Source organism: Ostrea edulis, chromosome 6 (genome assembly GCF_947568905.1).
Source record: "Ostrea edulis chromosome 6, xbOstEdul1.1, whole genome shotgun sequence".
In the NCBI taxonomy this organism is placed as follows: domain Eukaryota; kingdom Metazoa; phylum Mollusca; class Bivalvia; order Ostreida; family Ostreidae; genus Ostrea; species Ostrea edulis.
In genome coordinates, this window is record NC_079169.1 from 56,096,377 (window position 1) to 56,124,167 (window position 27,791).

The 27,791-nt window shown below is 33.5% G+C and overlaps 2 protein-coding genes, 1 long non-coding RNA gene and 1 pseudogene across 3 annotated transcripts; 1 reads left to right on the forward strand and 3 right to left on the reverse strand.

Moving 5' to 3' along the window:
- Positions 1 to 949: 949 nt before the first annotated feature.
- On the reverse strand, positions 950 to 7,868 carry LOC125646796 (uncharacterized). The gene is made up of 3 exons (XR_007359826.2): positions 6,551 to 7,868; positions 5,639 to 5,700; positions 950 to 4,378 (listed from the first exon to the last, which is right to left on the reverse strand). It is a non-coding gene; the product is annotated as an uncharacterized LOC125646796 (long non-coding RNA).
- Positions 7,869 to 7,983: 115 nt separating this feature from the next.
- Positions 7,984 to 9,444, forward strand: LOC125646793 (putative nuclease HARBI1). Its single transcript, XM_048873325.2, has 3 exons — positions 7,984 to 8,266; positions 8,439 to 8,690; positions 8,912 to 9,444. The coding sequence occupies exons 1-3, from the start codon at positions 8,181 to 8,183 to the stop codon at positions 9,129 to 9,131; spliced, it is 558 nt and encodes a 185-aa protein (XP_048729282.2). The 5' UTR covers positions 7,984 to 8,180; the 3' UTR covers positions 9,132 to 9,444.
- Positions 9,445 to 10,300: 856 nt separating this feature from the next.
- LOC125646794 (t-SNARE domain-containing protein 1-like) lies at positions 10,301 to 13,117 on the reverse strand. Its single transcript, XM_048873326.2, has 3 exons — positions 12,382 to 13,117; positions 11,381 to 11,552; positions 10,301 to 10,800 (listed from the first exon to the last, which is right to left on the reverse strand). The coding sequence occupies exons 1-3, from the start codon at positions 12,570 to 12,572 to the stop codon at positions 10,732 to 10,734; spliced, it is 432 nt and encodes a 143-aa protein (XP_048729283.2). The 5' UTR covers positions 12,573 to 13,117; the 3' UTR covers positions 10,301 to 10,731.
- Positions 13,118 to 13,134: 17 nt separating this feature from the next.
- On the reverse strand, positions 13,135 to 24,541 carry LOC125647265 (uncharacterized; annotated as a pseudogene).
- Between the last annotated feature and the right edge of the window lie 3,250 nt (positions 24,542 to 27,791).

Genomic DNA, 27,791 nt, shown 5'->3' on the forward strand with positions numbered 1-27,791 from the left:
AAACGAGACTGTTGGAACCCTTCCACCATCAACTTGTTTGTCAGTAGCTTGCCTAGATTTAAAAACTGACCATACGCAGAACAAGCTCTTGCGTATCGTATCAGTTGAGAGAGATAAACACCATATGCAATTGATAATGGAATATTGCTACATAAATATGGGAAGTTGACGATGGAGAAGCTGAAATCATCCCGTTTGTCATACAGTTGAGTTATCAGTTTGCCGTTAATGTCTACTTTCAATAAAATATCTAAGTATGAAGCACAAGTGGACGACTCTGCGGTGTCTTTTATTTCGAGCTCAGAGGGATATATCGAATCGACATATGAATGAAAATTATCATTTGTAATAGACAAAACGTCGTCGATATATCTAAATGTCGAATAAAAGGCCACAGCAAGAGATCTTTTCTTCCCATGTAGAAGTTTCTGAGTAAATTCTGCATATGAATATCGAAACAGGTCAGCTAACAAAGGAGCACAATTCGTGCCCATAGGAATTCCAAGACTGTTGGAAGACCTGATCACCAAAGACCACGAAGATATTGTCAATGAAGAACTCTAGAATATTTTTTATTTCAACTTCAGAGTACTTGTGCGTGGAATCAGAGTGGTGTTTAACAAAGTAAGTTTTTGGAAGGCTGATCATTAGATATGAATGTTTCCGTTTTCTTTTTAAATGTTGAAGAAGCAACATGTCTATGATGTCAAAAAGTCTAGTCTTTAGTTTATTGTAAGGAATGGTCGTGTGAAGTGTTGAAAACTGAAAAGTCACAGGATTTGATGTTATTGATTTGGGAAAAGTTTTGCAATTTCAAGTTTACTAAAAGTTTTTTAGAATCCACATTTGATTAACACCACTTCTGACATAAATAGTCGCACAGTAACTTCACAGCTGTTAATATTTTCGTGAGGAGCAAATATAGGGGCTTGTTCCAGCAATGTATCTTTGTTTGTAAGGGTTTCTATGTAGTTTAGGAATCCAGTATATACGGTAACTCGTATTCATTCGACCCATTGACAGGGATATTAAATGTGTCTAAAACTTAAACATGGTTTTGAAGAATTTCATCTTTTGAAAGGGCAGTTAGAGTATAAGTACGATTACCAAAAGTGGAATTAATGCCAAGTTCGTTTAATATACAGTGGCAATAACGAGTCTTACAAACAAAGACAATGTTGTTACAAGCAGGGGATGCATTTTTGTATTGCTTATGGGAGTTACGAGATTGATCACTGTTCGTTATCTTCATCTTTCATTGTAAATGAAAATGGTATAAAACCTATGGAATGGTTTGATGACAAACGTATATATAACAAAACCTGGATTTCGCGAAATACGATTATAAAAACAGTTACAACAAAAACCTTCAAAAGTTATAAATTTTCAAATACACGATAGGAAAACATTTTTATGGGAATACATCATATGGATTATTATGTAAAGGACATGTGGAAGTGTGCGATGTAAATGCAAAGTTGATTTACCAAATTCTTTGTCTTGAAATATTATACCTCCACTAACACCAAACATATTTCGGAAACGTTTTTGAAATACCAAAATCGGCTTGGACATCTATGTATGGACAAAAAACTTATCCATTAGAGGCAGAAGTATATAAGATTTTAATTAAATATTGTAAAATAAACTATTATGGAACAGAGAATTGATGAAGAAATGGTAAATAGTAGAAAATGATTTTTGTGTCTTTTGTAGAATAAGAAAACAATGAACATCTTATCTTAGAATGTAAAAATATTTCCCATATATGGGGCATTGTCAAACATGTTTTAGAATTTGATATATCATGGAAAGCAACTGCGATAGGATTTTACTATGAAAATAATGAAAAGACATTTTTTTGAATAACATAATATCCCTTATTGCCTTCAAAATACACAAGTATAAAATGTACTGTAAATTAGATAACAAATACGAAAATCCTCAAGAAATGCGTAATCACATAAAAAGTAAACTAAATTTGTATACAGAAATACACACACACACAAAAAGAGAAAAAAAATCAGGACAAAAAATTTGCTAAGGTTATGAAAGCTACTAAAAACAAATTGTAATATATACACCTTTACGGGATAAAAACTGAAAAAATATTTCATCTTTTTTTTTTCTTGTCATATTTACCTGGAATAAACATTTCAGGTGGTGAGTGTGTAGTTGTGTGCATGTACTTGTGTGAGTGTGTTAGATACATGCTATGAAACCTTTACAAAATATTTGTATATGTACATTTATAATTGTATTTTCATGTGAGGTTTTTGAAAAATTTAAATTGATTACAAACAACTATATCAAAAAATGATTGTTATAAACCTTTTATATACTGGTATTTTGTAAGAAATTCCCACTACGAGGAGGGTCCCTGTTCTCCTGCAGTGCTGCCATGGGGGTTGTGATATGAACATTTGAATTGGTTAACCCCTCGTATGAGAGTTTCGGGTTCTTTATGTACATATACTGTTTCTTTTTTTCTTTTTTTTATACATGGAACCTTCTTTTTTATGTTATATCTTGTCAATATATGTGTATGTGTTTGTGTACGTACGTGTATGTCTATATGTGTAGATATATATATATATATATATATCTTCACTTAGGGCAGTTATGTTCATTTAAGAGTTCATTGCTATTTCTGTGCTTTATGTACAATATTTCGAATACAATGTGTATCATTCATGATCCTCTTAAATGTACGTTAAATAACTGTATCCCATTTCCATTCTCAATGACCGTATAGTTGTGACAACGTGGCGAGAATTCCATCGTCATCGAAAGCAAGCCTAGATGGTCGAGCGGTCTACCGCGCTGGTTACATGCTGCTAGGAGATTTAGTTCCGCAGGTCGTGAGTTCAACCTCGGGTAGGGGCGGAAGTGGGTATCCAAATAAAGTGAAATTTTCTGTGCTTTATATATGTATGTATGTATGTGTATGCCTATGCCTATATACATCTAATACAGGTGGTCATTGGCACCCTAGGTGAGGATTTTAAGGGCGTCTACGCGGAGACTTCACCCCGAAATATTAATGTATATTGAAATTAAAGACTGATTTGGAAAAACGAATATACCAAAATACATCAATATAAATTGACCAAACTAATTTGGAAGCATTTATTGGATATTTTTTTGGAGTTCAAGTTCTGAGGCATAGAACAATTATTTCACGATAACTCATTTTCGATATTTCGTGCCAAAGAGACTTTAGAAAATTCAGAAAAATTAATCTTTAGAAATACAAATGTGCAGAGGTAAATAAATTTATATTCACGTGTTACATGAAAATAATCATTCACAGAAATTAGTAAAATTATTTACAAAACATTCTTTAAGATATAACTAAACAACATAACAAAAATAACTCTCACATCTGAAGAGCATTTTTAAATACAAGAAGACGAGCAACTATTATTTTGTATCACTCACGAAGTCATTACCCTTGCTGACCGCTCGTTATGACCACAACATGATATTACTGATAAGTGTCGTCTTCTTTTTGACGATTTCAGACCATCACGCCACCATTAAAATGCTATCCTGAATATTTTCTTTTTAATACAGAGATAGAATTCGAAAAAATTCCTGAAGAAATATATAGTGCAGTGTAATTCGATGTGGATTTAAATATCCTGACTTAAAGTATTTCATTAGGATTTTTGTGACACTGTATTTGGTTACATTCTGAAGTGAGTGAAAGTAAGTTCTACTTACGTCTTATGTTTGTGATTTACATCCTAGCATTAAATGTATAAACCGCAAAAGAACGTTAGATACCCCCAAACTTAATTCAAATCGTATAAATAGAGTAGCTATCACTTCATTCCTTATAATCTCCTTCTGAAGAAAATTAGGATTTTAAATAAATGAGGCATTATTACTGAAGCAAAATTGGAAACAGAAGACCTAAACGTATTGTTACGTCATCAATATGACGTCATTTGGCGCGACTTACGGGTCACTTAACTTATTCGACACAAAATGTTGATAAAGTCAAATTTTGTTTTACAAGACAAATTGAATTGTTAACAGATCTTTCTGTAATATATCCCACACTCAGACTCAAAGGATCAATTGAACCGGCTAGGACATTTTGGTAAAGGGCTTCATTCGATATAACAGCCCAATCGTAAGTATGGACATCAATAGATGCATTGATCTGTTCATAATCATTTAACGGGAATTCAGAACCTCTGTTGGGTTGTCTAGTGGCGTTCATATCCGTGTTGCGCTCACTCTCGGGTTGTGACCGCTTGTACTCTAATCGTCTCTTCAATCTTTGGCGGAAAGCCATCCCAACAATTGTTGCTATAGCAACAACCAACAAATGTAGACAGGACGACAATTATGATTATTGGTGTTTGAACTGAAATGAAGATATCATCATCAAGATATTATTCATTAGTTTAGTTCATTTTGTTTGCTAAGGAAAGGAACGCTGCCCTCCCTTCAAAAGCTTGATAAATACATTAATTAGACGATCATAAGTATATGATAATAATGTCATATATATATATATATATATATATATATATATAATTCAATAAAAAAGCAGGAAAATATACAGTTCCAAAATATATTTAAATCACTAGCGCTTATTCATTATTTAAAATTTGTATTCACCTGAGGATGGATGTTAAAATCCAGAAAGCGCTAGTGATTTAAATATATTTTGGATCTGTATATTTTCCTGCTTTTTTATTGAATTATTTTGACTGTGTGATATCAACTCTTTCTATTTGGATTATATATATATATATATATATATATATATATATATATATATATATATATAAAGATCCGACAGTTTCGGATACTGAATGTTGTTGGTTCTTCAGTGCTTTATATATATATATATATATATATATATATATATATATATATATATATAAGGAATGACTTTAATTCTGGGCCAAGTTATACGAGTATAACCTGGTTTGGGTCAGTTTACGCTTTATAATCCGCGAAGCGGATTATAAAAAAGCGTAAACTGACCCAAACCAGGTTATACTCGTATAACTTGCCCCAGAATTAAAGTCATTCCTTATAATTTAATGCAAGAGACAAAGATGCTAACCTTCGTTTATCAAAATGCACACTCGGAAAAATACAAGTCAACCAAGCCGCGCAATGATTTACTTAGCAACAGCGACACGAAGCGTCTAGATCTAGCTGCGAAGCCAAAGGTCGCCATCTTTAATCTTAGTTCTACGGAACCTAGCCATTTATCAAAATATTGTATCGAAAGTGAAGTTTATCATGATAGAAAATATGTGTAGACTATCCATGTAATGCGTATTTCGCTGCCCTTTTGAGATAGAGATCGACTTTGAAGTCGCTCATCTCCGACAGATTGAGAAAATACGGGAAATTGCATTGTTTAGGCCTACCCGAAATAAATCTTCAAATATCAGAAAATGCAATAATTTACGGCTTTCCAGAATTACAAACCAATCAGTGTTGTTTGAACCTTTCAAACTAAAAAGAGAAGGTAATTTCCAAATTTTCCAAATATTTCTAAATAATATATTTTAACTTATTTAATCCTATGATATACGTGAAGTGTCTTTTTTATCTTAAAATGTTTATGGTATTTTAATCTAGAGATTGAGTAAAAAATACTTACTAGTTTTCGACAGGTTAGGTGCAAACGATACTGAAAATGATAAAACTCATTTTAATCCATATCTACAAAGAAGACCAAATCTATAATAACAATTTCAATTTTCAACTTTGTTTTTCATATTAACGACTACCTGCATGAAGAGCATAAATTAGAAATAAAGATACTTCATTTTTTCTGACAATTTTTTATTACACTATTGCAAGTTCTTAGCCTGGACATTTACCCTTATTGACACCGTTCCTGTTACTAGGTTATTCAAATCGCTAGGGCTGGTGGAATATTTGGCTTATTGAGTTTTTGAAATAAAAAAGCCATCAAACATTTAGCAAGTTTAAAATTTCCTCTTTTCGGTTACAGAGATTTCATCTATAACGGGAACTTTTCATTATTGTGCATACTGAATAACCTTCCTGATATTTGATATGGTGAAATAAAAGGAAGGTATTCACTTGGATGTTGGGGAAAAGATATGAGGTGTTACATTATGCATCAATCCTGAAACTGAATGATCTATAAAAAGCTAATCGCATCTTCTCTTTCTTATCTGCCAGAGGAAAAAAATCTTCAATTTTTGACCATATCAAATTGTATCAATTAGATTTCTGTAGCCCTTTTCACAAAAAATCTTACGATAAATAATCATCGTAAGAGAAAACATATGATTATTTCCCTTTTCACAAAGAAACTTACGAAAATCGTAAGATTGATTTTCCTTGTAACTTTAAGAGAGCCTCTACCCTCTCTTAAGTGTAAAATATTTCTCGTAAGTGCAAAATAATTGTTGTAAGATAGAAATAAATGACGTATCAATAAGAATGGCTGCGGTTTTTTTTTTTTATCCTTTTCGAAAATGAAAGAGCTTTGCATCGTGAAAGAGTTTTTCGGGACTGAATTAACCCGTTAGATACGTACAATGACACAGATTTGATTGCAAGGTATCGATTTCCAAGGCAAACAATCCTAGAACTGACAGATGTAGTCAGGAACTGCATTCAACACCGTACCTCCAGATCGTGTGCGATTCCTTCTCACATACAAGTAAGTTTTTAAATCGAAAGTTAGGCCTTTGCTAACTTCAATAACGAAGAGTGCATACGGTTCTTGTTTATATTGTACTATCATTATTTTCGGTCCCCAGGTTATTTAGTTCCACGTTGATGGTATTATTTAGCTACTGTGACCGACATACAAATATATTTTTTTTTTGAATTAATAAGAATATGTTTCAGCATTTTTACATACCTTCATTTACATACATAGAACATTGAGTAATGAACCTTTTAATTAAATGGTCATTAACATTGTAGTGTATTACCATCCCACCAAAAAATCATAATACGTCTTCATATTATTAATTATGGTAAACTGGCAAACAGCAAATTAATTTTTTGGGATTAGGTGCAATGTTTGCATTTTCCCCACTAAACTAAAAAATTAATGTTTATTACACAATTAAAAATTACTGAATTTTGCAACTCTAAATAAATCACAATAAAATATTAGAATGTATGAGAAATAGACTGATCCCGATGGTAAGGAAAATTATTTACGTGCATGAAATTCATTATATTTTCAAGGAAATGGTGAGACCTAAAATTCAATATTATATAATTTCAGTAAATTTTTGACTGGGTAATTATTTTGAATGATAAATTCATTTTCAAAACTATTCACTCTTTTCAAACAGTTCAGGAAACTTGAAGTAAAATTTTGAATACAATTTCTTGAAATTTTGTGCAAAAATTACCAAAATTATCACATTCATAGAATATATAATTAAACTTACCCCCCTGTTTTGGATGAACACTGGCAAAAGAATACATTATATATCAAATTGTATCCCAACCAAAGTGAATTAGAGAATTAGAATCATTAAGGAAAGTTAATGTTATAATATATATTTATGCCACTGATGAAATCCATATCTATCCTTCTCCATTTCCCCACTTTGAAAAAAATATGGTACAATATATATCCACATGTGCTTGTTGACAAGACTTCCCATATCTGCATATATATGCAATGTTCAATGTCAGAAAATCATAATCCCAATAAAAACCCAAGGTGGGGAGGGGGAGTCATGTCCACATGCATCTAAGGTGGTACCTTGAAAATCATAATCCCAATAAAAACCCAAGGTGGGGAGGGGGAGTCATGTCCACATCTAAGGTGGTAACTTGAAAATCATAATCCCAATAAAAACCCAAGGTGGGGAGGGGGAGTCATGTCCACATCTAAGGTGGTAACTTGAAAATCATTAATCTTGACACTTTGTTCTTGTGATATGTAGGTGTTGACAACTTTACGATTTCTGGCAAAGGGAGATTATCTATCAGAAGTAGCAGATAGTCATGACATTTCCATAGCTTCAGCATCAAGAATTGTGCACAGAGTCTGTTCCACTTTATGTCTGAGACTAGGGAATATAAATTTCCCCACTACAGTGCCAGAGCTCGTCCACAATAAGGAAGGGTTTCATAAAATTGCGAATTTTCCCAATGTTGTCGGAGCCATCGATGGAACCCTGATTCCCATTCAAGGGATGGCAGGTGATGAGGAGCCCACATTCATCTGTAGGAAGGGATTCCATGCCATCAACGTGCAGGCCGTTGTGGATGCAAATCTCAGGTAAAACGTTATCACAGATACATAGGTAACAAGTAATGTGACCACTACAAAAATGAACTTTTTGAAATCTAAAAAAAAAATTGTAGCAAAATTATATACATATATTCATTTGCCTATGAATTGTACATAAATATTTAACAATTTAATAAAAATATTTGCTAATTTCCTTTAGCTTTACAAACATAGTGGTGAGATGGCCTGGATCCACACATGACTCCTTCATCCTAACAAATTCCTCTCTCCCAAACATTATGGAAGGAACCGATGGATGGCTGTTGGGGGATTCTGGGTACCCTTTGAAGAAGTGGCTTCTGACACCTTTTGCTCAGCCTTCAAATCAGCAGGAGCAGAGGTACAACCGTGCCCACTGTTCCACTAGAAATACAGTGGAGAGAGGTTTTGGTGTACTCAAGAGCAGGTTTAGGTAATTTAAAAGAAATTTCAAATATTTTGTTAAAAATTGATTTAGACATAAAATTTGAATTACACCTACTTTGGTCAATTAGTTGGCTTCAAATCACTGAATGGTTACACATTATGTGAAATATTTGGACAATGAAGGTATAAGGGGATGTCCGAATCCACAAACATGTAGATGTGTAGTAGCAAAACTATAAGAGGCAATTATTTTCATTATAATTTAAGATGTATGCACAAGACTGGTGGGACTTTACAATTTGGTTCGGAGAAATGCATCAAAATCATTGAATGCTGCTTTCGGCTCCACAACAAGGCTATCCTCGACAAAATACCCCTGCAAGCCACAAATGAGGCAGCTGTGCCAGTGTTTCACCACCATGCAGCATATCAAGGAAATGACAATGATGGTCTCACTTTGAGACAGAGGATAACACAGAGATTTTAATCTTGCAAGTTCTTAATGTTGTATTTGGATTAAATTTCCAAAAGTAAATTTCTATAAGTATCATAAACCAAAATATTTGTTCTCTTTGTATAGTTTTCACATCCGATTCAAAGTTTCATGTGCATCTTCAGTGTATATAATTTACTCCTTTTTGGCATTGTTTTAAAGTAACACAAAATTGAGTTGAAGGAACGAGAACAGCAAACTTTATTATTTTACAGATATTAATAATACCATTATGTTGAAAGTAATATGTTTCCAGAACCTTCTCTCTCTCTCTCTCTCTCTCTCTCTCTCTCTCTCTCTCTCTCTCTCTCTCTATTTACATGTTTGATTAATATTTCAGATTTTCACATGATTCAATGATTATAGTACAATGTACATGTATTAATGCTTTTTTAAAAGAGAGTACATCTAAAAACAACTCTGCTGTTTCCATGTTATATATATATATATATATATATATATATATATATATATATATAAAGAAGTCATATTACAATTCCTGTGTAATGTTATAGAAATGCATGTACAATTTGTAATTTAGAATGTGTATAATTTTAGTTGCCAGATTGATGCTTTGCATCATAATTATCATGTCACAAATCTTTCTTATATTCTTCACAAATAGACATAAATATATCGGACATCATAAGAAGTGTTTTAATCATTTTGTGAAGAAACCACTATACATCTTTGAAGAAGGACAACAAACACACAAGTGTTGACAAAAATAAGAATCAAACTACCGGTACGCAATAAATTCAAACTATCAACTTCGAAAAAAGAAAAGAACAAATTCCGTTGTAATTAAAGATATGTGCAGGTAAGCTATATTGCATTAACAAATCAAAGGGGAACATTTCAGTTTTGTCTCTCCAAAATTACGGAAGTGTTAAGTAATTATCTCATGTACATTCATTCAAGAGAATCAAATATTAGACAAAAATATAGATAAATGTGGTATGTATTGAAAATGAATAAACATACTGTCAGGTATAAGTGCATATAATTCATGAAGAACAGCAATTGTAAATCTAGAGGTGGAGGGGGAGTGTAATCCCTACATCTCTTGGCCAAACCCCCCCCCCCCAAAAAAAACAATGATTCTTACATCAAATTCATTTTGTTACATTATGATTGTTATAAATGAAAAGCTGACATACATATATCCATCATAAAAAAATATTTTTAATCTATTTTAAAGTACTACCATTGCAATAATTTTTTCACAATTTACATTATTATCAAATATTTCTTTTTTGAACTTATTTGTCTCTACTCTGAGTATGGACAATATGCACACACAAATGATGTCAAAATATAAATCAAAGTGCAATATAGCAAACTATCAACTTGGAAAAAGAAAGGAACAAATACTGTTGCATGTATAAGTAAAGAGTAATGAATACAGAGACTGCATGGACAAATTAAAGGGGAATAACTCAGTTTTCCTCCTTCAACAATTACAGGCATTTCATGTGCAGTCCTTTGATAATAAGAAAATATGGTAATTACCCATTTCTCAACAGCAGAGTGAAATGTTTATAGCTTCATCTGAGGACAATAGCAACCTTAAAGAATTCACATATATATAACTTCAATATAAAATATAAATAACCCCACCTGGCACCCCTTCAACGGCACTCTTGGAAAATGTTCCAATGATCTACACAAAGAGAAAAGATCTTGTAATCAATATAATCTATGCACATGTAGTTTCAAATTACCCTGCAGTTCTTTTTTCTGAATCATGTATTGAAGATAAGTGCAACAATCAACAATCATATGATTTTATAGATTCATCAGTGATGTATATATATATATATATATATATATATATATATATATATATATATATAATCACCACTATTTTATTTTCATTTCTTTTGTCCTTGCTGTAGTCAGTGGTTGAATTCAAGACAAGGCAAATCTAAATAAGTTCAACTCATTTCAAATAATTGTGCCTGGGCAAATTTAAAACAGTGAAACTGTCTACAAGAACATGAACAAGGAGCGAAAATAACTCTGTACAACATTTACAAAGTGTAAATCAAAGCATCATATGCATGTAGGTGTATGCAGTCAACATTCAAGAAATACCATGCATGTTCATATTCATGACGTATTTGTGAATTAAGATGACATATTCCTGTTTAAAATTTCCATTCCCTTTTCAATTTTCTTGGTAGTTGCATAAAAAAACAAGAAATGAGATAATAATTTCCAAGTTACAAAAATTATTCTACCAGAGTTTTCCATGATTTCAGATCATCTTCTATTGCAGGACTTCCTCCAGTTGCTTTCCTGTGACGTATCCTCATGGCCTCCTTCTTTTTCGTTTGGTTACTTAAATCTTGCCATTTTTTCTTTACTTCTGCTACATCTCGATCACACTTAGACACATTAGCTGCATTTACTCTAAATGAAAATAATATAATGCCAATATTGAAAGGATATTGGTATTAAAATTGAGGAACTAAAATACATGCATACAAAGAATGAAATCCCAATGAGGTTCAACTGAATAACAATACGCTGCTATAAAAAATAACACAACTGAAATAACCTAATCTTATCTGACCCTCCCATAAAAATATTGAATATAAAACAGTAGTCTAACCCTCACGTGCTTCCATTCAAACTAAATCAGGATTTTAACCTTCCTATGCATACATTATAATTAAACAGTAAATTAATTAAAAACTGACTCATTACAATTGAAAAGGAAAACAGGAGAGCTAGTTGATCAAAAAAAAAGAAGAAAGAAATAATTTGCCACTTCTGTTTTATTTACATATCTAGAACTATCAGTGGCGGATTTAGGGGGGGAGGGCAGCCAAACATAAGGTATAAATGGTAGGATCTCGTTTATAAAAATGTACTAAACAATGTAAGAAGCAATATTTTCTTCCACTCCCGGAGAAATAAATGACAAAATCTATTGATTTCTTGAATTACTTTATTGGGAGAACTTTTGAAAGGGGAATTGTAACCTCCCGGAGCTCTCCCCTCTAGATCCGCCACCGATATCATATGATTTTCAATCATAAGTATACGCAGGGCTAAATAAGTATTTCAGTGTTGCATAACGGTTACTTCTTCAATAAAAGGCTTGTAAAATGTTTTGTTCTACGTAAGTGCATAGAAGTCACTTTTTAAAACTACATGTTTAAGTTTGCCAGCTGTTTTTGACAGATAAGGCGATGCACTCAACGTCACGTCGTACTTGGTGAGTTTCTGTACTTACCGCTCGGTTATCGCCATCCACTGGCGATTCTTAACCTCATTCGTCAATGAGGGGGTAAACTTTCCCTTCACGACTCTTATATTTTCCGTTACAGCTCCCACCAGGGCCTCAATTTCTGCAACACTCCAGTTCGGCTTCCGTTTGCTCATGTTGTTGTTGACAGACGACACGCTAAATTGCGAACTACGCATGAGCAGTCAAAATGAAAGTAGTAGCTAAGGAAGCTTTTTCTCTTAAGTGAAATCGTAAGTGAGCTCGTGGACGGAAATCTTAATTTTTTTCGTACGATTATTTTTGCACTTACGAGTGCGTTCGTGAAACTGACTTAAGATTCATCTTACGAAAATCTTAACCTAAAATCTTACGATAAATCGTAAGATTTTTTGTGAAAAGGGCTACTGGTCTCAATATTACATGTAATGTTAAATAATCGTTTTGAAAAAAAGGTTTAAGCTGTAAACAAATCCGAGAATTGATCTAAACATTAAATTAGGAAATCGATTATGGTGACATTTGTCACTAGTCTATGAAAAAATATTTAATTATCATCAATATGTTAACACATTTAAGAGGGTTTATTTTCTCAACAGAAATGATTCATTTTCTGTCTGAATTATGTGGTTTTGTAAGTTGATAATCTTAGGTTTTAAGGACTATAAAACATATCCTATCAGTGTTTTTTTTTCCAAATTGGCGTCCCCTTGTACCGTTTTCGATTGTCTTAAGGTTTGTTGTATATTGTTTCAACTAAAAAAAATAACATTCTATTGATTAAGGATAGAAAACAAAACTAAACCAATAAAAACCATACACTTTATGTAAAAATCTATTGCCATATGCAATTGTTTGTCGAGAGTTGACTTTGCCACACATCGGAACAAAACCTGGTCTTTGAACACCCGTTGCTGTTCCAATGTTCCTTCATATGATTCTGCGTCTCTGTACGTTCCATTGAAGAGTTTGTACTTCCAATGAATGAAACAAGGTGGGTTACAATCAGCGGAACAGTTATAAGGCCCTATGTAGTCTCCGTCCTTCAGAGATAGTATCCGATTAACTGGAAGCTGAGGGCTAATCGTAACACTAATGGGACCGTCTATAATAACAATAACACACTACTTTCGTTTATTCGTTCATTTAGATAAATGATAATATCATATTTATAAAAGGTGCAATCTTTCAAAATATTCACATCAACATAATGATTCCAATGTGAAATATTTCTATAAAACTCGATAGAATTTTTAGTGCTATCGCATGCAAAAGTCATTGTCTACTAGAAAGAAATACTCACACCAAACATTGATCTGAATTTCCTCACTTTTTCCGGACGTAATAGTTTCCTTCGCCTGGCATGAATACTTGTTAAATCTGACGTCTCTAGAGATCCCCTGAAATGGTCTCTGACGTCACCACTGTGCTGTTAATGTACCAAACGTAGTTCAGGGATACAGTTTTTTCTGTAATACGACGGACGAGAGGTGGATTTACTGGAACAGGTCAATGTAACGTCACTAGCTTCCGTTACGTTAAGGATCCCTGTTATCTCAGGTTTGGTTGGTTTTCCTGCAAATAAAACCAACAATTCCTCAGTGAATATAGATCCCAGAAAGTGTCTTTACAATAGTATCAACAGTAGCATATGTAAAGCAAATTGTGTGATTATGGGAAATCTTGAATTATTATTGTACAATTATAAAGCGCGTTATTTATCTAAGGCAATACGCAATTTCCGAGCTGCTCAATAGTTCTTCCCTTTTGTGGAACTCTTATGTACAGTGAGACGCAAAACACTTTTTTCCACATGCGGTGGGTACAAATGCTTATCATTGCCTTCAAATATTGCCTAAAGGATGATTATCAGACATCATGCATGCAACCGCCCATACTGCAGGGACACACACTATTAGTAAGTTTATTAGTATTTGTTAATGATAAAATAGCTCAAATAAAAATCGATAATCACCATTTTTCTTTGATTAAAATATCACTCGTGCAAAAGAGGAAATAAAAAATAATTTCATATTTAATTTAATGGCCTAATTCAATCAAATATTATCCTTGGTATGGTCAGTTTAATGTATACCAACGTCTGATATAAACAAAATTTACACTTTCATTACTTTTATCAGTATTTTCATAGCTAGTCTATATTATAGGTATACATCTTGTACCCACCCAAGTATTCAACAGAACACTGAACGTACCTCTATCACAGAAGAGCAGATATAACAGAAGTTGCGTATCACCCCAAAGTGTTTTACATGTAAAACAGTAAAAACAAACGAAAACACATATTACAAATTATATGCAAGTTTATTGATATGACACGTGATTTCAAAGTAAATGCGAAAGTGTCTAAAGGTACTAGAAATATCCATTGGTCATTCTCCAAATGAAATGAAAGAGGTGAAGATATGAGTGTTGGTAAAAATATACTTACAGTAGAAAAACATGTGTAATCAACATTCAAGCCATTTCTTGCTTTATTCAGTACCACAGTATCCGATAATCAACATTCAAGCCATTTCTTTTTTTATACAGTACCACATTATCCGATAATCAACATTCAAGCCATTTCTTGCTTTATTCAGTACCACAGTATCCGAACATAAAAAAAGTTCCAAACAAAATTTCACTATTTTCATTGGAAATAAAATTGACAGGATCAAACGTGGATGAATTCAGAATACAGGGGTTGTAGATATATAATAAAAGAATCTGGATGACCACATTAGTATCTGATGAACAACAAATATCTTTAAACATTTATTGGAAATTCTAATGTTGAAGAAAAGGAATTACAGGCTTGCTCACTGTGTTTGATTTGATCACCCATCTTTACTGAGGAATTTCGCAAAAATAATCAATCCCTATCTTCATAAGAAATGCCATGGCAATTTCTGAATTTCAACAGATATACATGTATTCGTATTTACAAAGGTATTTTAAAATGTAGTATTATAATGATATATATATATATATATGTTTTGATGGTGTAGAATTATCTTCTTGGCATATAAAGACAATGGAACTATCTTCTTGCTTCAAAATACTAAATACAAAATACATGTATATATCATTTCTTTAGTTCAAATTTTACAGACATTCTTTATTTTTCTATTAAAGGGGCATTTGCTGTGAAAATGATGACAACAATTTTTCTCTCAAAATCTCTCATTGGCATAGGATTATATATTAATGACTTTAAAAAACATTTATTTTGTACAAAAATAAGAGATACGTAATAAAACTATGTTAGATAACTGCTTTAGTGTAAAAAATATAATTATTTAATCACCAAAATTACACATTCATATGCCTGCTTTGAGGTAAAAAGGTGTTATTACTGAAATATATGATATAAAGCAATAAATCATTGAATTCAAATTTTGTTGACAAAATGACAGCCAATGCCAATTAAGGTTGCTCACTACACCCTGAAAGTTTCTCAAATCAGTACGAATTGATTTAATGATAAACGATATGATGATATATAATATGTATCTATGCCAAAAAAGGCAGAAAATATGCAAATTTGGATAAAAACATGAATTTCAAAATTTTTTTAAAAATATTTCAACACATATGAACAAAAGACTCTGTCGGATTTGAACTTGAGATCTGCGGTTCGCCCAATGCTTTAACCACTGAACTACGATGATAGACAAACAAATCGATCGATACAAATGATTTCACAAAACATTTAAATCGCCATCTTGTGACGTAGTGTCATAAAGAGTATAAGCTTTAGTGAAGTGAGCTACCTTAAGGTTTTTTTTATATACCATTTTAACTTCCATGTTAAATTTTTTAAGAATATTTAAGGGCAGCATGAAATTTTCGGATCTATTACATCTAACAATCTGATGGAGGGAATATTCACTTTTGTCTTCTATGTGATCAGTGTATTGTAGCATTACGTCTAAATGATGCATCTGGTTTCTTTAATCTTAAAATAGCAGTTAGACGATTTTACCTTTTACCACAAGAACTACATCCTGCCCACTTCTGGCAGCATTCTGTGATGTGTCGCCACCCCCATAATATCCAGCATCCATTAACGATATGTTTTTCACCTCTAATACTATGTTGGTGGAGGTGTAGGGTCTGGTGTGATAAGCGTATTTTAAAGGATTATGTACAGAAGTGCCGTTCTGTGCCACCCGTATTACTGCATTTCTCATGTTATCATAAAAATGATATATATTATATGATCTGCTCCATGGTAAGAAATCAGCAGTCCACGTTAGATTTTTTGCTTCTCCTTCTTGAGATTCAATTCGTGAGACTAAAAGAGAAAAGATAATGGATTTACTTTGACATTGGGATGAGTCTAGGGAAAACAAATCTTGACATGAGACACATTTCAAACTATAAAACTATAAATGCCCTAATGTTTATAAACTATAGGAATAAAAAAAAAAAAACTTTTTTATCAAGCTATAACAGTTATACAATTTATGCAAATAATGCAATCGGATTTAGAGTAATCAAGGAAATGTTCTATCTAATCATGCATTCTCTGAGTCGGATAGTGAAGACTCCGTTAGTGGGACACATTCAGCGATAAAAGACAGTCAGACGAACACAGGGTAAAGAGAACCAGTTAGTGCAATGGGGATGGGGATGTATTTCATAATTAACATGAAATCACCATTCAGTAAGATTACATACTGTAAACGAAATCCTCATCTCGCTTGCTGTTTCTCGTAATATTTTTCTCGCGAGCTTGCAAACATGTACCGTAAGCGTCATTCCATCATGAATATGCATTATAAAATCATCGTTTTCTCCTTACATCGAATAGACCAGTACTTATTTAATACTGGTATATACATGTAATTGACAAAATTGTCTAATCGTATTATTTTTCATAGTTTATCATTCTGACAAAATTTTGGTCTGATTTTTAACATCGAACAAAATACTGTTTAATATGGCACACATACCTTTAAGTATGCAGAAAAGTGAAAATAACAAACACCAATATCATATCTATCATAAACAAACAAAACTGAGAGCAGAGCAAACACGGATCCCTGAAAATAACACAACCATCGTGAGCCTTTCATCTTTACAATGGAAAAGGCGTGGTCTTTATTTAAAATCAATATGTAAACGACGTTACAAAAATTGATATGAAACACGTCAGACTGTATTCCACGGAATGACACGTTGTATTCGCAAAAACGGTCAAAAACAGTAGCCTTTCACGGTTTAAGCCTTGATCAAACACATATATCACGTTTTTTATGAGTCTCATTCATAACATTAAACATTAGAAATGCAGCCATGTTGAATTATTTTATTAACCATAGTAACAAAGATTTTATGGAGCACTTACGACAAAACTTGGGACATAGGGTCGCCCCCTGGCGGTCGTAGACTTACGGCCGAATTTCATCGTAACTCGTAAATCCAAAATCTTTGTAAAACGGTCTCACATCGTAAGTTATGTCTTACGACTAATTTTAAGACTTACGACCTTTTGTAAAACGGGCCCCAGGCTCGCAATGTAGTTTTCTAGATAACTCGGCGAAGCCATACCACAAGTTTACAGAAAAGGTGAATATAACGAGTAGTGATCAATCTACTCCTTTAACCTTTAACCAGTGATCAACCTACTCTGTCCACACAAATTAGGAAACCCCAGGGCCTCCGTGGCCGAGAGCATCGTGCTCAAAATCACACAGCCTCTCACCTCTGGTCGGCGCGGGTTCGAATCTCGCTCGCGCCGTTAAGTGAGAAAGCTTCCGGAAGGTCGGTGATCTCTTCCCAGGTACATTGTATCTGGGTTCTCTCTTTCACCAACAAAAACTGGACGCCACCAGATAGCTGAAAGAGTGTGGCGGAAAACATAAAAAAATAGTAATAATAAAAAAATAAAAAAAATAATAAAATAAAGGAAACCCACACATCGTATCTCAGCGAACTTAAGATTATCTGAGGGGATTTATTTCTATCTGTTACAGTATATGTGAAGATTTATTTATGTCTCTTCTCGGAGCGGTTTTATTCATATATGTTATCTTGGCGGATTTATTTAAATGTGTTATCTGGGCGGATTTATTTATATACAATGTATGTCATCTTGGCTGATTTAGCTATATCTGTTATCTGAGGGAAATTATTACACATGTATCTGTTATCTGAGCGGATTTACTTATGTCTCTTATCTGGACCGATCTATCTATATCTGTTATCTGAGCGGATTTACTTATGTCTCTTATCTGGACCGATCTATCTATATCTGTTATCTGAGCGGATTTACTTATGTCTCTTATCTGGACCGATCTATCGATATCTGTTATCTGAGCGGATTTACTTATGTCTCTTATCTGGACCGATCTATCTATATCTGTTATCTGAGCGGATTTACTTATGTCTCTTATCTGGACCGATCTATCGATATCTGTTATCTGAGCGGATTTACTTATGTCTCTTATCTGGACCGATCTATCTATATCTGTTATCTGAGCGGATTTACTTATGTCTCTTATCTGGACCGATCTATCTATATCTGTTATCTGAGCGGATTTACTTATGTCTCTTATCTGGACCGATCTATCGATATCTGTTATCTGAGCGGATTTACTTATGTCTGTTATTTGAACGGATGGGTTATATTTTTTTTTTATCTGGGCGAACTTATTTGTATCTGTTATCTAGGTGAATCTCTTTATGTCTGTTATCTTGGAGGATGTATTTATACCTGCTATCTGGGCGGTTTTATTATATCTGTTATCTGGGCGGATTTATTTATGTGTCTTATCTGGGCGGATTTAATTATGTCTCTTATCTGGGCGGATTTATCTTTATATGTTATCTGAGCAGATTTATTTATATTTGGCGGATTTATTTGTATTTGCTATCTGGGCAGGTTTATTTGAATCTGTTATTTATTTGTATTTGTTATCTGAGCGGATTTATTCATATTTGATATCTAGGCGGATTGATTTGCATCTGTTATCTAGGTTGATCTATTCATATTTATTATCTGGGAAGATTTATCTACAATTGTTATATGATATATGGGCGGTTTATATTATATCTGTTATTTGCACGGATTTATTTATGTCTCTTATTTGGACGGATTTATCAATATATGTTATCTGAGCAGATTTATTTATATTTGGCGGATTTATTTGTATTAAATTTTGCTATCTGGGCAGGTTTATTTGTATCTGTTATCTGAGCGGATTTTTTTTATATATGTTATCTGAGCGGATTTATTTCTATCATTTATTTGAATGGAATTATTTACACTTCTTATCTGAACGGAATTGTTTATATACGTTATCTGAGTGGATTTATTCATGTCTCTTATCTGGGCGGATTTATTTGGATATGTTATCTGAGCGATTTTTTTTTACACCTGTTAAATAAGACCGACTATTATGTTTACGTTCCCTTCATAATGTAAACAATTTCAACTGTCAAGCAATAATCAGGATATTTTGAATTGAGGAAAAAAGTACGAAATAAAATTGCGTAACTGTGTAACGTAAAATATAATGAAATATATGATGACATTAGTCATAATTTCTAGAAAGTTTATAACCCAGTATCATTATCTATATTTCTTCTGTGTAGAACTTACCATCGTATGTTGACTTGTAATCAGTATGTGATCTACATTCTGATAATGTGTATTCCCGTACCAAGATCGTTACTGATTTATACTTCCATACATCCTCCACTGTGTACTTGTCTTCAGTGGTTGATATCCAGTCACTTCTACGCCCATCCTTTGTGACTAATATATTATTATGACGTGTAGAGATTGTCGTCCAAGAAAATTCCAGATTGCCGTTGACAAACTCTTTCGTTATTTGCAAAGTTTGGACTGAAACACAAACACCAAGATATGCTGGACAGTGAATAGCGCCAACAATATAACTATACAAAAGAAACAATGATATAACAAACTATACAGTTAAAATAGTTCAATAGATTGAAATCCAACAGATGCAACCGAATTTTCGTAAATGAAAAAATATTGCGATTCATTCTGACGGCTTGAGGTTATTTTTTCATCTTTTAGATTGATTGGTTTATTGTAAATTGTTTACCGTCCTTCTCAAGAATTTTGCACTCATGTAGAGACGTAACCAATATCGTTGAAGGGGTGCAAAATTTAGGCTTATCTATCTATCCATGTGTGTGTGTATATATATATATATATATATATATATATATATATATATATATATATGTATGTATGTATGTATGTATGTATGTATGTATGTGTGTGTGTGTGTGTGTGTATTTCAAATTCCTAACGTACGTAACGCGCTCGCAAAATCTAGATTTTGTGTCTATCAAGATGTAGCCAGAGTATTATACCACTTTTTCATACTGTTCTGTCCTATTTTCTTCTTTCTTTATTTGTGAGTGTTTGTTATATATATATATATATATATATATATATATATATATATATATATATAGTTTTATATATTAATTATCCGATATCCACTGGTTAGGTTGAGATGTAGGGGTTTGTAGAATTCCTAACCCGATAAATGCCAATAAACAACATTTACTCATTAAAAAAAAGATTGGTCTAACTAACAAATGCAACTAGATTTTTGATTAAAAATTCATCTTGATCACAAATTGTCACGAATACTCCCAAACACTTCAACATACCAGATAAAGCCGTGTGTATGATAACATAAAACACTCATCCCTAAAAGCATACATATAGATGTACATTTGGATTTTCTCGTTAATAACTTTGTGACCTTGGTTTTCCATTGCTAAATTTTGCTTTGCGGTCTCACTATCTAAATTAAAAGCATTGTTATATAGAGGTAAGGAATAATGCAATTCTAGATTTTTGATGCCTTTCCTTCATCAGTGGTTATATTTGTCCTTTAATTTAGAATTAAGAATGCTTCTTTATCAGCATAGAAAACGTTGTAACAGTATCGTTTGCTATTTTTCATCTTAATCTATTTTCCTTAAAAATTCGTCACGGAAGTTAAGCATCGAATCGCGACATTGCATCTTCCATCAAAAAGAAAAGGATAACAGGTTGTTTGTTTAAAATGCCATGTCAATGTATGTACACATAGATGACGTTTTAGTGAAAACTACACAATGCATGAAAGGTGAAGTTAACGAACAGTGATCAATCGCTTAACTTCTATAAGCAATACAAAATAGAGAGTTGGCTAAACACGGACCCCTGAATATACCAGAGGTGGGATCAGGTGTCTAGAAGGAGTAAGCACATGTCACATACAACCAAAACATACTTTGAAGATGCATCAGAATTGTTTTGATGTATATCATATATTAATCATTTACATAATATCGTATACATGTAGCTTTAACTCATCTGCGTCATTGAAATGTTTAGATGTCGACATATAGTAACGCTTTTTGATATCACCAACTGATGTATAAATTTCCGATGAAGATGGTCGTTGAGTAGATTTTTGGAATTGTTCATATCAGAGATAATCTTACTTATCTACATGTACATGTACACCTACTTATATTTCTCCTCCTAACATCACTGATTCTAGGATGTAGACATTAACGGCAAACTGACAACTCAACTGTATGATAAACGGGATGATTTCAGCTTCTCCATCGTCAACTTCCCATATTTATGTAGCAATATTCCTTTATCACCTGCATATGGTGTTTATATCTCTCAACTGATTCGATACGCAAGAGCTTGTTCTGCGTATAGTCAGTTTTTAAATCGAGGCAAGCTACTGACAAACAAGTTGATGGTACAGGGGTTTCAACAGTCTCGGTTGAAGTAAGTATTTCCCAAATTCTATGGTCGTTATAACGTTCTAGTTCGTCAATACAACCTATCATTGGGTCAGATGCTGTCTGACATGTTTCATACCGATTGTTAGGCCGTTCTTGGCACACTGTTGTTGACTACGGATAACTCCGTTTACCTGATCAGGATATAGGGTTCACGGCGGATGTGACCGGTCGACAGGGGATGCTTACTCCTCCTAGGCACCTGATCCCACCTCTGGTGTGTTTGCCCAACTATCGACTTTGTATTACTTATAGGAGTTATGAGAATGATCATTGTTCGTTATCTTCACCTTTCATGTTATTAGTTTCATAAATTCCCAGAACTTCAAATTTATATGGGGAAAATTGTCGTTTCTAAATTACCACGTACTTGTTCATTTATTACAATGTAGTTAAGCTTATAGAGGTTCGCACCTGAGATTTGGGGTAAAGTCAATTTTTTGAAGAAGTGTATTTTTCATTTCTACATTGAAGGAGAATTTAGAAATTGAAAAGGAAAACTGGGGTCACAATGCTTGTTATTGAGGTACAGTGTTCTAAACATGACATTTTTGCACTTCAAAAATTATTCAATTGAACTTGATTTGTCAGACGGTGTCAACACAACGTAAGCAAAACAAATCAATCATTACATAAAATAGGTACATAATCATGTCGTCTAACTCGGAAAAGGAAAAGGAAAGTTTAATACTGGTAATGGAAATGAATAATGACATTTTTTACTTGATATATGAAAAATTCAAGATGTGACATTTGAGAGCTTAAAAAGGACATATTAGGAGTAATGTCGATTTCTAAAATTTCACATAATTTTCAAGGCCTTGTCTAAGAATCTAAAGTGGAACTGAAAAGTGTGGGTTAGAGAGCAGATTCTTAAATTATTGACGAAATTTCTGAATTTTTATACAAAATTAATTTAAACTTTTTAAAAAATCGGCGATTAGTTTGGAAAAATATATCAACCAAATTAATCAATTACAACGTTTGAATTAATTGCAAGTTTTAACTACTTGTTTCATAACTATAAAACTAAAATACACGTATAAGAGTATAAAAATAGAAGATGTATTGGATGAAAGAGAAACTGTGATATCACGCAGATTTAAAACTTATTTATTAATCAATCTTTCCGCCATCAAATGTAGTCCCTTCGAAACTCTTTCAAATTTGAATTGACAATTTTTTACAACTGGATAGGGTTCAGTAGTAGATGTGTAATGTTTGCACCGATGGGATCAGTATTGAACCAGTAAGTACTTAGTTGTAGCATCATGCGCAGTTGTACTCAAAAGCTAACTTCCTTAATGTGTTTTAGAACTATTATCCGGAAAGTGAGAGGATTTACATTAGATGCTGGACATCATTAGACATTAGATGTAATGTATTTCCTTTTCTTTGCATAATTTCCGTCGGTTTCAAAATTGTTAAAATTCAGACCTACACATGGTCGTAGATGTGAGTTTTTTTTAAACGTTTCAACACCTGTCACGACGCAGAGCCTCCGTTTTAAAGACAAATACAATATATATATATATATATATATATATATATATATATATATATATATATGTGTGTGTGTGTGTGTGTGTGTGTGTGTGTGTGTGTGTGTGTGTGACTTGCCTAGATGGTCGAGCGGTCTAGCGCGTTGGTTTAACGCTGCTAGGAGATTTGGTTCCGCAGGTCATGAGTTCAACCCCGGGTAGGGGCGGAAGTGGGTATCCAAATAAAGTGAAATTTTCTGTGCTTGATATATATATATATATATATATATATTATTAATATATAAAAGCACGAAAACCCAACAACACCCTACTTTCTTAAAGTGTCGGATCTAAGAAGATACAAAGCCAGTAAAGAAATTTATAACACGCTTTACAAAGAAACCATTTTTCTCACTCAGTACAACAGTGCATCATTCTTGTTACCAATGTAGATTATTGATACTTGTCGTTTTTTCGTGGGGTGTGTTATTTGTTAATGTAATATATGTCTCTTCATAAAGACGCGGGTTGCGTCGAAAATTTGAGTTTTAAATAACCAACAGTGTCGTGGCCTTTTCAGTGCTTTTATAAATATATATAAATTAAATTCCTTTCCCCTAAAAGAATCCTGGGAATATTAGGTACATGTATTTCACCTTAAGATATCCCAATCAAAAGCAACACAAACCATACCAAATTAAGTCTTACCTTGCACAAAACATAGCATCCCAGCTAAAACAAAGTACGTGACACTTCCCATCTCTCACTTTCTAAACATTGATTTTTAATTTCGTATCATTCATAAATTACAAAAGTGTTGATGTATTCCAAGTTTCTTGTACACACTATTGTAAGTGTCTGTGATGAGCAGAAATGCTCGTAAAATGTATGACGATTTTCTTCCCTCTTTTTTATATCAACAGAAAGGATGCATAGCATAAGCAGAAAATTGAAGTATCCTATTATGTATTGTATACATTAAAACTTAAATGCATAAAATCTATTCTTCCGCATTTAGCAAAACAAAATTTATGAAAGAATTAGATAGGTTTACATGGGTAGAAGTACGGGTTGAAGTTCACACCGTATAGCGGATTTTTCCGCGGGTGATAAATTTGGCTTATTTTAGCGGTTAGATAGCTTTCCGTCACTCGCCAAATATGCACCCAATAGCGATTTCAGTATTTGCAAAAGAGACAACTCTTCCTTCCCCGCTAAACTTATCAACATGCCTTTGAGCCAGCAAATCGCCAAATGTTAGATTCACGGGGGAAAACCCCCCGCTATATGGTAGTACTTTAGGTCCTAACATTTTGACAAGAAAATTGTAATTAGCAACATTTTATTTCAATAAGCTGATGATTGACTTTGGTTGTAACTGATTGGCAGGAGATGCTACTGCTATGCACTTGAAAAGGGAAATATTCATATCTAGTGATCAGTCATCCCAAAAATTACTTTGTCTGAAGATGAAGTAAGAAATATGCTGGAGTTCCTCATTGAAAATATCTTCGTAGTCATTGGTCATCAGGTCTTCCAACAGTCTGTTGGAATTCCCATGGGCAAAGACTGTGCTCCATTGTTAGCTGACCTGTTTTTATATTCTTATCAGGCAGAATTTATTGAAAAACTTTTTCATGAGAAGAAAAAATCTCTTGCTGTGGCCTTCAATTCCACATTTAGATATATCGACGACGTATTATCTATTAAAAATAATAATTTTCATTCATATGTCGATTCGATATATCCCTGTGAACTCGAGATAAAGGACACCACAGAGTCGTCCACTTCTGCTTCATACTTAGATATTTTATTGGAAGTATATATTAATGGCAAACTAAAAACTCAACTTTATGACAAACGGGATGATTTCAGCTTCTCCATCGTCAACTTCCTATATTCATGTAGCAATATTCTATTATCACCTGTATATGATGTTTATATCTCTCAACTGATTCGCTGCACAAGAGCTTGTTCTGCGTATGATAAGTTTTTAAATCGAGTCAGGCTACTGAAAAACAAGTTGATGGTGCAGTGGTTTCAACAGTCTCGTTTAAAGTCAGCATGTCGCAAATTTTATGGTCGTTATAATGATCTAGTTTTGCCAATACAACCTATCATTGGGTCAATTCCTGTCTGATGTGTTTCATACCGATTGTTAGACCGTTCATGGCACACTGATTTAGACTACGAATAAATCCATTTAACTCCGTTTACCTGATCAAGATATGGGGCTCACGGCGGGTGTGACCGGTCGACAGGGGATGCTTACTCCTCCTACGCACCTGATCCCACCTCTGGTATATCCAGGGGTCCGTGTTTACCCTACTCGATTTTGTATTGCTTGTGGGAGTTATGAGATTGATCGGTATTTGTTGTCTTCGCCTTTCATACACAAAAATACTATCAGGCCAAAAACGTGTTTACCGTAACCTGCTGAAAAAATAGGGTTGATAGGTCGAATTTTAAAAACATTCTCTTGCTATTCAGTGTATTGTTATTTGTGAACTTGTTGTATATCTTGAAAGTTTTAGGCAATCTCACCAACCGCTAGAGGTAGTGTTATATCTTGCAAATTCCCTACAACTTTGCATTCATTGTTCTTTAGTTAGTTAGCTACGTTGAACGTCTCTCACCTGAGGATTTTTCACTCATATGGAGACATCACCATTGCAGGTGAAGGGCGTCTATGCTCGACGCTTACAGCCTTTGAAATGGAAGGTATCTTTCTCATGCCATATCTCCTGTGACACGGGGCCTCAGTTTTTGAGGTTTTATTAGAAGGACTGTCACATCTAGTCGACTGTTACGACAAGCAAGGGGTAATGAGGACCTATTCTAGCCCAAATCCCAACGGGTTCTTTAGATTGAATTCATAAGATTGATAGAAAATATCTATAGATGCCGAGGAATTTCGGAATGGTGCAATAACGTTTATCGATTTTTTCAGGTGGGCACATTCTTTGAAGGTCAGAGATAAAACACTCGCCGTTTTCACTGAAATCCCAATGGTGAAAGTCACCATTTTTATAGAAAAGTTCTAATGGTGGGTTCGGTTCCGAAAGGAGACGATATTTCTGGAAAATTATATATTTTGCGATAAAACAAATTAGGGTCGGGGCGAAAATATGTGTTCGGTCGGGTGTCCGTAAAAACCCACACCCTTACCAAAATGCAAAGTTTGCTGCAAATGTGCTGCAAGTAAAATATTCACCGTATATAAACAATGGAGCGTACCTCAACAGCTCATCGTGTAGAAGAATTAAACTATTTTACTGCAGAAATAGATATATCAATATCATTACCAAATTTCATAAAATCTCTGATAATATCAGTAACAATGCAATAAATTAAATACATGTCTCAAATTAGTAATGCATTAAAAATCTAAGAACTAAATTCCTGGAGCATAACAATATCAATTACTAGATATATATATGTGAACTCAAGACAAAAGACACCACAGAGTCCTCCACGTCTCCTTTGTACTTATTTTTTTTTCATTAAAAATGAATTTTAATGACAAACTAACATATCAACTTTGTGACAAACGGGATGATTTCAGCTTCTCCAGCGTCAACTTCCCATGTTTATGTAGCAATATCCCATCATCACCTTCATGTGGTGTTTATATCACTCAGCTGATTCAATATGCAAGAGCTTGTTCTGCTTATTATCAGTTTTTAAATCGAGGCAGGCTGTTGATGTTACAGGGTTTCAACAGTCTCGTTTTAAAGTCAGCATTTTACAAATTCTATGGTCGTTATTATGATCTAGTTTGCCAATACAACCCATCTTGGGATAAAATGCTGTCTGACATGTTTCATACCGATTGTTAGGCCGTTTTTGGCACACCGATTTTGACTGCGGATGACTCCGTTTGCCTGATCAGGATATAGGGCTCACGGCGGGTGTGACCGGTCGACAGGGGATGCTTACTCCTCCTGGACACCTGATCCCACCTCTGGTGTGTCCAGGAGTCCGTGTTTGCCCAACTATCTATTTTGTATTGCTTATAGGAGTTATGGAGTTGATCACTGATCGTTATCTTCACCTTTCACTAGACCCATAATTTATTTATCACCTGGAACCTAGTTCCATCTGAATCTCTGACTCGTGACAGGGAAGTAGTTA

Bases quoted from the DNA above. Each gene is read 5' to 3' on its own strand.
- LOC125646794 (XM_048873326.2), bottom strand. From the start codon at position 12,572: ATGCGTAGTTCGCAATTTAGCGTGTCGTCTGTCAACAACAACATGAGC. The intron at 11,553-12,381 runs GTAAGTACAGAA...ATTTTCATTTAG, and splicing joins TGGATGGCGATAACCGAGCG to AGTAAATGCAGCTAATGTGT. The intron at 10,801-11,380 runs GTAGAATAATTT...CTCTTTGTGTAG, and splicing joins TGAAATCATGGAAAACTCTG to ATCATTGGAACATTTTCCAA.
- LOC125646793 (XM_048873325.2), top strand. From the start codon at position 8,181: ATGGCAGGTGATGAGGAGCCCACATTCATCTGTAGGAAGGGATTCCAT. The intron at 8,267-8,438 runs GTAAAACGTTAT...AATTTCCTTTAG, and splicing joins GTTGTGGATGCAAATCTCAG to CTTTACAAACATAGTGGTGA. The intron at 8,691-8,911 runs GTAATTTAAAAG...TTATAATTTAAG, and splicing joins GTACTCAAGAGCAGGTTTAG to ATGTATGCACAAGACTGGTG.